This window comes from Acyrthosiphon pisum, chromosome A3 (genome assembly GCF_005508785.2).
Source record: "Acyrthosiphon pisum isolate AL4f chromosome A3, pea_aphid_22Mar2018_4r6ur, whole genome shotgun sequence".
NCBI classification, from domain to species: Eukaryota; Metazoa; Arthropoda; class Insecta; order Hemiptera; family Aphididae; genus Acyrthosiphon; species Acyrthosiphon pisum.
This window is the reverse complement of record NC_042496.1, coordinates 6,028,006-6,040,922: the sequence shown is the minus strand read 5'-3', so window position 1 is coordinate 6,040,922 and position 12,917 is coordinate 6,028,006. Positions and strand designations below refer to the sequence as shown.

The 12,917-nt window shown below is 30.8% G+C and overlaps 1 protein-coding gene across 1 annotated transcript in view; it reads right to left on the bottom strand.

Annotated features, from left to right (window-relative positions):
* Positions 1–3,289, bottom strand: part of LOC100161053 (ecdysone-induced protein 78C) — a 67,613-nt gene extending 64,324 nt beyond the window's left edge. The window contains exons 1-2 of the mRNA XM_008184630.3: positions 3,055–3,289; positions 1,992–2,068 (exon numbers count right to left, since the gene is read on the bottom strand). Of these exons, the coding sequence (XP_008182852.1) occupies positions 1,992–2,068; positions 3,055–3,128 (151 nt within the window). The 5' untranslated portion in view covers positions 3,129–3,289. The remainder of the gene's footprint in view (positions 1–1,991; positions 2,069–3,054) is intronic.
* Between the last annotated feature and the right edge of the window lie 9,628 nt (positions 3,290–12,917).

The following is a 12,917-nucleotide window of genomic DNA, read 5'->3' as shown; positions in this document are numbered from 1 at the left end:
TTTTAATAACAATAATTATTATTATCAATGCGATAAGACTATGTATTTTAGTATAGAATGTATCGAGTTTGAACCACGATTTCAGTGGACCAATTTTTTGCATTTTTTGATACTTTAGAGTACTCTATACTATACACTTACGTACGCACCAATATTACCCGTCCAGTGGTAGAAGTATATCTGTAAGCACTATCTTCCACTGTCTTTTAAGTAAAATATTTTCAAAAGTTTTTCATTTCTTTTCAAAATTTGTCGATAGGTACCTCAATATTTACATCAAATCTTTCAGAAATATCTATTAGTGCATCCCACAAACATTTAAATGACTGTTCATATAATTATTCATTATAGTCGAGTGTGGAGTATCATGTTGATCACAGTGATGCTGCATAATATATATAACGCATATTCGTATTGTTACAAGGACGCGTCATTGTCATGTTATGTAGGTACATCATAAAATATGTGTGGGGTGCGAATTGCTGTTTCAGCGGTCAATTTCGCAAAATGGCGAATTCAAATTCGAAAAAAAACACGTCTGGCATCACAAGGGGCATATTACGCCTAGGCATACTTATGCAGTGTGCTGCACTTTATGGCGTTTGTATTGGAAATACCCACAGGGGTACCAAACATGTTCATATTATCGCGTGAGCTATAGTCGGCACGGCGGCAGAACAAATGCCAGGGACCAGGGATAAAACGTTTTCGTGCGTGTTAGTGCGTCTGAATATGGGCCTTTCGGTGACGGCGGGTGAACGAGCGAAAACTTTATGCCACTGATTTCGTAAATTATGTTTGCCGATGTTTGTACCGTGTAAATTTGCCGACGATTCACGGAAACTAAAATCTCATATACGTATATTATACGCCTAACGGACGACAATCGGCACGACTGTCTGTGCAGTATATATAATAGGAGTGTATCTGCAAAGGATTTGCCCAATGAATTTAGCACTGTATAATATTACATTTACAATTTTCATATTTTTCCAGATACGCCTTACGCACATACAATTATACATACACGTTTATAGAATATCGTCCACCGGGCGCGAGTACCCAACAATTTATTATTGTATTACAATATATAAGACGTATATTATTACTATCGGCCGCGAGTTTGTAATGCACGAGGGAGGCGTATGTGTTATTATTATTACGACGATATTATTGTGATGGCGGCGATGTTGATGACTATACGACGACGATGACAGACGCTGCTGCGGCAAAGTGCGTTCACCTTGCCAAAAATTATTATACGATCCGCCCGTGGCTGCGCGGATAATGCGTACTTGATGATCTGCCGCCGCAGCTCGGTGATTACCGGCCGCGCACGAGATGAACAAACGCCAAAATAGGTGCAGAGTGGCTGTAGATTGTAAAGTGGGTAGGGGGGGGTTAAAATTACACACTGCTTAAGAGAAGAAAAAAAAGCCGCGGAAGAAAAAACCAGAAATGATTATAATATTATATATTGTTATTATTATTATACGTGCGAGTATTATCGCGCGATACGTACCGTCTATAGTACGCGGCCGATCATCAATCTAACTCGCGCGCGTTAACGTGTAATCAAATCATATACATTTTATTTATGCATATATAGTATACTGGTATATACGTATATAGTATACTGGTACATACGTATATAGAGGTACTTGTATATAGTATTTACGGTGTTTGCGCGAATAATATTGTGTTTCGCTGTTTTGCACATTAGTTATATAGGTAAAGGTATATATATATATATATATATATATATAAGTACAGGCGCGGTTTTGACGGTGAAGACTGAAGAAAGAGTCGATAATCATGTTCTATATAATAATTATTATGTATAGAATCACAACGGCTCACCATATATATCTGGTCTTATTATTAGTTGTTACTTATTACTACCTATACATAATATCATAATATACCAGTGTCTAGTACTATTATTATTATTAGATATTATCATCATCAACATTATTATCTACGCGATTTACCTGGGTTCCTTATGATCACTGAATCGATCAGCTTGTCCGTAGGACTCGATGGTAAGGACGTGGGTTCTTTCTTGATGCTATAATAATAAAAAAAATATAGAAAATCCAAATTAAAATCGTGTGCATTGCAATATCGACAGAGAGCGGAAAACATCTATCTATTTGGTATAACATACACAAATCAAATTATATCGCGAGCCCTCCTGCCACGCGATGCATATATTATTACATCTAGCTTGTACCTATATATAATATTATCGTATTATAATTTATAACATAACACATTGCAATGATGATATTATACTAAAGATAATACAAAATATTGGCTATAGCCAAAAGGTACCTATAATACGCATCATACATATTATGTGCGTGAAGGGTTGAAAGTTTAACCATTGGTCGAACAAAAAATGTTTTTAATCCACAACCATTACACTGTAAAATACATTCACACGAAGTGACGTATATAAATATAGGATTTACCTAAGTCAGCACCCCTTTTCCCTTCAAATTAGGCTCACAAGTATCTTAAATTTTATATTCGAAATTGATTTATATTTTTAACTTCTATATTTCTATAGTATTAAACTATTAATGACCACCAATATTACTGTTAACACTTTATAACCCCCCCCTTCATATAAATTATTTTTGAAATATCACGTGTTTAATCACATACATACTCACATAAGACGCGAATAAGCCTAAAAACTAAATAAATGAATGGGAACCAATCACTATTTGCTCCCGAAATTACGATTTGTTGTGTGTATCTACATTTTAAATATGAGTTTATTATAAAAAAATAAATATTTTGTATGGAATTCAAACGTACATCCACTGTCCACTGCGACCACAAATTACACCACTGCACACCTAAAGTTTCAGACACATTGCACATGATATAAAATCATAATATTATTAATGGGTACTGAAATATGTGCGCGTTTACATTCTATACTATTGTTACTATCAAGCGGGACTGTAGGGGTACCTACACAATATTATATGAAGAACCATCTCTATAGCACATAAATGTGAGCGTGCAGTCTCGCAGACTTACCTGATGGTGCTGACCGACGGAGGGCTAAGCGGCACCGACGACGACGAAGACGACGACGAGCTCGTAGCCTCCATGAGAGCCACCAGACATACCCGCACAGAGTCCGGCGCAACCCTCGCGACACACTACGCGACCGTGCGACAATGTAGCAGTGGTGGCGGCGGCGGTGGTGGTGGCAGTAGTGGTAGTATAGCGTAAGTATAGTACCGTAGGCGGTGGTGTTGGTGGCGGTGCTGATGGTGGTGGTATTAGTTGTAGTGGCTGTGGTAGTGTGCGTATGGCAGCTAGTGTTATGCTATCGCAGCGGGACCGGCGCACGAGGTGGCACGGCGGCGGCGGAGTAGAATATCGTCCGCGCGCGCAATACCGTCGGCCCGCGCCGCACGCGCTCTCGAGCTTTTCTCGCGATCGATAACAGCCGGCACAACAATGTAATAATACGCGAGCTTACGGACGACGACGAGCCGCAATTGTATATATACGTGCATCCAAACGCAACGAAAGCGGCAGGCAGACGGGCAGATATATAATGTTGCTATCATTTCTATTTTATATTTTCCCCGTCACATCCACCCCCAGCCGTCCATCCTGTCGCAATTACTTCGCCTTCAATAAATTCCACCGAAGCAACCGCCGCCGACCGTTTTCAATTTTATTTCCATCGATGATGGCGTCGTTATTCTTCGATATTCTCATTTCTTCCGGAACGGTGGTAATACGATTCACGGCGACTAACATCCTGTCGTAGTACTCATAATATTATAATTATTATAATAATATTATGTTTTGGGCACGCGTCGTATACGACGTTATAAGCGATATTATTATTGTACAGCTCTGACGCGCGCGTATTTGCATACTATGATAATTAATAATAGTATTATGGGCTATGGCGCGTAATATGTGGTGGCGTATGCTTATAGTGCAATTTGTCTAGCTGTACACTGCAGCAGTACTTCGCGAAAAATAATATGAGATGACATAGGTGGAAATCGGTACTATAGTAGGTAGTTTCCAAGTTGAAACCCTGAGCTATGAGGAGACCACCAGGCGCCCAAGAGTGCTGAGTGAGCTCGGTTTTACAATTTCTAACTACCTGTGTGGCATGGCCAGCTAGTTGCCCGGGGATAAATTAATCTGTTGTTGGCAATCCACCTACGGTGGATATTAATAACTACTAAGTAATTTTTCCAACTATTTTATTATCTGTAACCAATTATTGAACCCTATAGTTATAATAATATATAAACAAAAAAATATTCGATTTTTGTGAGCTGAAACAAAATACATGTGTGAGCCATCCTATAGCGACCTATATGGGTTAAAAACGAACCACAAATCCTCCCCAAGTCTCAAGGAATCTATTGATATAACTTTTATTGAAAACGGTTCAGTAATTTTTGAATCTATAGAGAACGAAGGACGAACGAACAAACAAACAAATAAACATTCATTTTCATATAAATAAGACTATAGCGTTTACCCAGCAACGCTTCGCTGTTGATAGATTTCACTATAATATATACATATACTGAGTAAATGTATAATGTAATATAACTACTATAAGTATATAAGACATTCCCGGGGAGCTGTAATGCAAATCGCGGTTCTCTCCCCGTTTCTCGATAATACGGAAAACAAATGTATATAAGACATAAGTATATGATGCACAGTCGTCCACAGTATTAAACGGCAAAGATTTTAAGTATTACCTATAATAGATTTTTGTATTAGATTTATTTAATATTTACCCAAAATAAACGTAAGACAATGATTTTTTGTGCATTAATTCAAATTTGAAAAACTTGATTCAAATGCTTTTGGATATAATATGTACAATATTTTTTATCTTTCTGTCTTTTGCACAAATACATTTTTTGGCTGTCCCATTCGTGAGCACAAAACATATGATTTACCATGTGTAAAGCATGGGTATTCTAGATTTAATCCACACACTTGAAGCGAATGACCTTGTGCCTAGTTGATGGTCATTGAGAATGCAATGCGAACGGTGAACTTCAGTCGTTTGAAATCGTACGGCATGTCGCGGTCGTTTGAAATGATGGAAATTCGCGAATTATATTCTCCGTTTGACTTGTCATTCAAAATTATCACTTCGATGACGTTTGACATCAGTTTTTTGACAGCATACCTGATTTCATTGCACAATATTGATGGATTAATTTTTCGCAAAATAATTATTGGTGCACCGATTTTGAGAGACAATAAAAATGATGATATATAAATATATAAATTTTGAGTTATCAATCGATTTATATGTGACAGACTCACCTGGAAGTTATTCGTGGATTTCGTAGTTGAGTGCATTATCTGTCAGAAGTCACCTGCTTTTGAAAGTTGGCATATATATTATTCATAGACTTTATTGGCTTCAAAGGATGTATCATTGGAAACGACAAATTATATTTTCAAATGTTTTGTATAAGGTGCTTTGAATCGGCTGAGTTGCCAGAGAGTAATGATAACCGAGGTTCAGGTGGTGGATGCAAAGTAGGAAGTTTAATTTTGCCATTTTCTCATCACATTCTTGGTGTTTCATTGTTCAACTTTCATGTGCCGCAAAGCCCACACCTTATCCATTTTACCGATGTCTACACTTGTATGCAGACTTTAGTCATAATTTATTAACATTGTACCAAAATGTGTCAAGCTACAGGTAAAAATACACGGTTGGTCGGGATAGGGTAGCTCATATTCGCTCTACTTAGGTTCTTACTAATCGCTAGTCTTCTGACCCAAATTCACGCAATTTGCCACAATCTGCTTCGTTGGGTGCTATTTGTTTCTCACTTATTTGAGAAGCTCGTAATTGCTTTTTGTTTCGTGCTCCGAAGTTAGATCTACCGATTTTGGAGATATGAAAATGACAAAAATAGATTTAAGAAAAAAAAATATAAATTCAAATAAATTTCATAATTGATGGGTGATTGATTAATTGATTGATTGAAATGATTTAAAGTGAGGCAGAATCTTAAGGTAGACTATGAGCGATGACAAAAACTATAATGATAACTATTTTACTATCTGTAACCAATGGAAACCATTTCTATAGACAAAAAAAATCGATTTGCTTGAGCTGAAGCAAAATTCACGTGTGAGCCACCATATACTGACCTATATGTGTTGAAAATCGAAACTACATACCCTCCTTGAATTTAGAAAAATTGACTGACATAACTGTTTGAAAACAGTCCAATAGTTTTCGAGTCTACAGAGGACGAACTGCAACTAAACATTTTTTTTATATAAGAACTATTTAGTAGATATAGGTATAATAGATATTATATTCGTATATTTGAATGAATCTTGAAGAGTTACGTAACGAAATTGTGTGGTCATTGCACCTTGTAAAAAGTAGATACATTAATATTTACTGTGGTAAAATTATAGTATATGGTTTAATATATTATATTGAATACGATTATAGGAGCTCTAAAAAACCTTAATATAATCAGAAAAATGCTATGTTTAATTAAAAAAATATTTTTAGTAATGACTAATCGAGCCAAAATCTGTTTGTTGATTTTACTAATGAAAGTTCATTAAATATATTTAATTTCATATTTTTTTTACAAAAATTGAGATAGATCTTTTCTAAATACTTGTACTATGATATAATATACTTTATATTTTTAGCTAATGGCCATAGTCGCCGTGCTTAATTTCAATAATAAAAAAAAAACTATATCTTACAAACTCAAAAGAATACACAAATATATTGCCAGGTTAGTATATTAAATGTATTAGAATTATACAAAAAATAAAATATATGATAAAAAATCTTGATAATCTGTAACATCAGTATCAATAATAAAGTAATATAGATATAACAATAACTAATAAGACAAATAATAATACAAATATGAAATAACACAAAAAATAATAATAAGACAAAAGAAATCGGGCGGCTAATTGAACCGTACCGATTTTTATAGAACAGGAAGTTAAGTAATTCCAACACATATATTATTTAATTTAACAAACAATTAATCGATTTTTAGTGGTACTAGGAAAATTAAACAAACTATTAGTTGTGTTATAATACCTGTAACTTAATACAAAGATTTTTCATTTTATGTATACCTAAGCATTTGCATTAGATACACTATATTACCTTTATATTATATTATCTAGCATATCTAGGAAGTAGGAGTTTGGATTTATAAGTACTTAGTAATGCCGCCGAATCGCACAGAATACAATAATATCGTCGAATCGGATCTATATAATATTATCTACTCCGAGATAATAATATTAAACACGGACGGTGCAATATAATATAATATATTGTACACGTGTGTTATGATGGGGACATGCGTGTGTAGACTTTCGATGGAACTAGGTAGACCTTTAATCGCGTACAAAGAAGCGCAGAAACAATTTCGTCTGTGAATAGCACAAGTACTGAGGTACTCAATACCCATACACATGAACGTACGCGGGTATAAATAATATATTTAATATTATATTATACAATGTATTCTCCATTAAAATTTAAAATTTCTTTTAATTTAATAACAACAAAAAATCATGGATGGGATTCGAAAAATGCGTTCAATTGATTTCAAAGTTAATTGGTTGGTAGTTATTAAAATAAAAAAAATGCTCCCTACCTGTTCAAGTAAATTACTAAAAACGCGTTTACCTAAATTTTTCAGGAGACACATGAATGTAAGTATTGTAAGAATATGTAAAGTAGTATTATAATAGGTAATGCAAGTCGAAAATATCACTATATGGGAACACATGATATTTCTGTTAGTGTTTTGATAACTGATTTACTCAATATTGACAAATTCCTTGATGTTATAATTAATGGTGATATTCCCGTATAAAATGTTTATTTACATTGAGTTACTTTTAAGTTTGTATCTCTTTTGGAAATAATTTGGTGTAGGCTTAAATACGTATCCCTTGATATTATATAAATATTTCAGATTTTTTTTTGAAAATGTTCATGTATTTTAGTAGGTAGTGATTAATATCTACTTATCTCAAAATTAATTTTTTACTTTCAGGACATGGCTTCTTTACAGACGAAATGTGTAAAATATAAAAGAAAAATAATTATAATACCAACGACAAGCGTAGAAATAGTAAGTAATAAAAAGCGGGAAAGTGGATGTCGCTCTGCTGTACAGTAGGTTACCTATGGGTCAATGTATAATGGGTTATATTTAAACTTGAATTCAATGATATATTATCATTGTATATTAAGAAAAACGATCCTGAGCGAAGACGGTTGTCAGTCTGGATATTTTATATTGTTATTAATTATTAAAGCCTGTGAGTTAAATTAATATTATAATATTATTATTTTTTATTCGTTTCTATGGTGATAAATGAATAATGATAAATATGAAAAAAATTCTAATTACAGAAAAAGTATTTTATTTAAATTTTACACTTTGTTAAGTATGGTTTCAAGTTGTTATTACGTCCAAACTAATAATAATATTTTACAAATTTAAATGTGGTTCAATTGTTGTTTTTTCAAATTATCAACTCTACTCCTTAACCCTTACAACAGTTTTTTTTTAATTAATAATACCAATTATGTTAAATGAAAAATATATATTAATATACACAAATATTATTATTTAACTATAGAAAAAAATAAAACTCATGGTTTTATACTTAAATCATACCGTAAACGACGTAATTGGTAATTAAAGATTCATGTTCTGGAAAACTAGTATTGTTTAGTCTTATCTTAAGGCTTAAGTCTTCAATCTGTTTGTATAACTAAAAAAAGTTTATATATTTTTAATACAATGTACACGCGTTTACTCGGTTTATATAGGTAATAGGTATAGAACATTAAAAATTCTAAAATAGAATACAATAAAAATAGAAATTTTTTTCAAGACTTCAACAGTTATTAATAAGTATTAAATAAAAACGTTATGACTACACTGCATAAATTGAAAATGTGAATTAGCATAACATTTAGAACATAATGCTTTTTACCGTGAGGTTTTTAATAATTCATAAAATATTGTATAATAATAAATCAGAGTCCAGATTTATATTCTGTTAAAATATTTAAATATGACGTTTATATGCAACAAAAAATGTATGAACTATTCCAGAGTATTCTCACAAAGATAAATTATTTTAATTTAAGAAACAATTTTTATAAATTTTAACAATTAATATTTATTAGTAACTGACAATCAATTATAAAGTAATAAATACTAATAATAATACAACCACTATAATATAACCATTAACCTCTATTTTTAATTGAATGTATTCAAAATTAATGGCACATGTAATAAAATATAGATACATCAATATAAGAAAAAAAAATTAATATTTAAAATATTTATTAGATTAAACAAAATTAATATATCATGCTATAAAGGTTATAATTTCTAAGTAACACCAGAAAATAATGAAATATGGGCACAAAATGTTAGGTTTTGAAGAATTTACAATAGTACACTTTTCAAAATGATCTGAAATTAAATTAATTCGGTGTACCTACGTAAGTACTATGTATTGTCTCATATAGTCATATATGCCGAATGATCGATAACTAGACATTTTGAGACGTTATTAGAGCGTATTTTAAGTCTGTAGCCATACCTAATAGAAGATAAATCTTGTGAAAGTATCATGTTGACATGTTACTGTCCCAGCATAAAACTTCAAAAATTTGTTCCATTAATTTAAATTCTAAATTTTTTTTGTTAAGTTGTAATAATTCCTTTATATTAAATCCATGTTCATTATGACTTGAGACTTGTTAAATTTAGTGTTTAGAGATTATTTTACTGGTACATAAGTTAGGTTAGAGAAGTTGACTCTCCACTCTCGGTATAGTCGTTATCAGGTACCTGTACCGACCTATAGGTACAATATTTAGAACAAAATTGTGTCCTAAATAAATACAAAACATTACTAATAATAATCGTACAATACTACAATAATATATCCGCCTCAATTGCATTTTATTTATAAATAGGTACGTATCACTTCTAAAAATAGTAGCTTTCAATAATTTGTTTTTAAAAACCGATGACTAAAATAAAAAATAAAATGTATTATTTATAAAATAATACCTGCGTAGTTACTACAAAAATTTGGCCAAAACAAATTAGTTTAAATTGTCATCTTTGTTTATGTGATTTCTGCAGTGTCTAACAGATCTGCTGATCTACATTTGGTTTTAACTTTTAAGTATTGTATTCTTCAAGCTTGAAATAATTAATAATTTATGTATTTTATATCATTAATGTGTACATAAATAAATTGTAAAGTGTATGGTAAATTTATCGTACCTACGTCAAAATTCAACCCTGTCAATTAATCACTGTATCAATTAAGTACATGTCAATAATTTGCCACATGGTTATAATATATCATATACAATTTGAGTACAAATAAATTAAAAAATTGTATTTTGTGAATAAGTACCTATGGTGTCGTACTTTTAAATTAATAGGTTTGGAGGCTAGGTTACTTTAACTGAAATATAATCTTACTTAATTTGATAGATAAGCTTACAATAATAATTGTGTTGATACGTAACTCTTTTTGTTTGACAGGTTACCACAATTATTTTATGAAGTGTAAATGTAAAATGTACAAAGCTACATTTTCTTCAAAATTAAAATTGATTCTATTATTTTGGTTTGGTATCATAGGTTTTGGTTTAATGCAAGGCTTTGGACCCAAACGATTTATTCGGGTTATGGGTTATTTAAAATCGATTAATATATCAATTTTGTTGTGCATAAAGTGTTAAAGTTGATTAAGCAAAGTATAAAGTTATACAATCAACTTTTCAGTACTAATGTCTAATACAGTATTGACACACGTAATATAATGGAATTTAATATAATTTAAAATTGTATAATATTAAATATTAAATGTTTTAACAACAAAGTATTAAATAGTAATAAAGAAAAAAACATACACTAGACAATTTTCACTACGGACATAATAATATTATATTAGAAATTTAAAAATAACACAATTCAAAACAATCAAAACAATTTATCAGTTGTATACTTGCATCACACTTGTCACATGTAACCAGTGTTTCCAACTATGAAAAAGTGAATTCTTCAATTCTCCATGAAATATACATACAAATTCATATGTCACTTGAAAATGTAATATTTTTTTTATACGGGTTATGGGTTAAAACCATAGATATTAAACATATGGATACGGCATTCCTTTATACATTCTACTACATACACTGTTTAGGCCAACATAACGGAGAGAGATTTAATTTAATTTCGAATTGAATTTCGGTTTTGGGTGTTTCGGGTTATACGTCATCAAAATCAATCAGTTTATATGGGTTTACGGTTTAGATAATTTTTAAGGGTTTTTTAAGGGTTTGGGCTATACGGGCTAAACGGGTGCAAAGCCTTGGTTTAATGTATACCAAATCGTTTTTAATTTAAAAAATATATTGCAATTAAAATACAATTTTATGTCATTGCAAAAACAACATTTTTTACTATTTTTGATCGTTATAACTTCTTAAGTTTTTACATTATCAAATTATAACATACCTACATTTTTAATGTTATATTTCCAACTTTCCAAGCACAACATTTTTTATAGTATTTTTATAAAAAAAAAAATGAATATTTAATTAGTTATAACTTAGAAGTATTTACATTTTAGATGAGTTGAGTAAAGTAGCAAAATGTTCGTCCACTATAAACTCCTCATCAAAACTTTAAATACGTACTTATAACTAACTGTCTAATTAGCTACTCGTTCAAAATTCAATTTTAATATAGGTATCAAAGTACCTACTCAGTAAAATGTTTTTTGCATGTCAAATTAAACTATTTTAGGTGACACTATTTGAGTTTTACAAAACATTTTTTGAGTACTGAAGATCATAGGCAGAATTCATTCTCTAAACAAGAAAAGATAAAAGGGTCTTTCACTTGTTATAGTCTGTATTTCCTTTTGACGTTCAGAAAATATCTGTGTTATATGTAGTTATACAGAGTGTAACGGATAGAACTGACTTTTGGAATAACTTTTGTTTTAATCAATATTTAAAATTTTTTTTTTTATATATAATTTATAGTCACTTGCGCTACACGTGTAATAAAAAAAAATTATTTTTATTTTTTAATACCAAAAATGAAAAATTTTATATTTGATTAAAATTTTTTTGAATAAATTCAAAATAGCCAATTTGTGAATCTGATTATAAGAACTATTTGGATGGTAAAAACATTTATCTAAATCAAGTAGTTTAATTTTTAGAATTTTTAAATATCAGTATTTTTTTGATTAAATTAATTTGGAACGCTATAACTTTTAAAAAAAAATATTATTTTTGTAAATTTGCTAACATGGGTATGTTTCTAAAACTATTTACTAATCCTATAATTTTATCAATTCTTGTCATAAGTTTAAGTAGCATAAATTATTTTTTTTTTTGGTCAGTTCTTTCTGTTGCACACTGTATATTGTGATTTGTGATACATTTTTGCAGGTCTAATATTAATTATATTGAATGATATTACATTATTTCAATTGATCGCTTAATAATTTATGATATTTATGATATATAGAAGGTTCTCATTGTAATTGACAATTTTTTTAGGTATTTACGACTTAGAGAACACGATTATAACTTTTACTACATGAATTCCTACGAATTACCCTACAAAGTTCTTATATGTATGAGCATTTTCATTTTGTTATCAATTTCTACGTTACATAATAAGTAATGGACGTATTAACTAAATCTTAATAGGCCTCATAAATAAAAATATTTTTTATAAGTCGTATTCATACAGTGTACAGATTACCCATATTATATACAATCGTATGTGCCACTTTTGTATTTATGA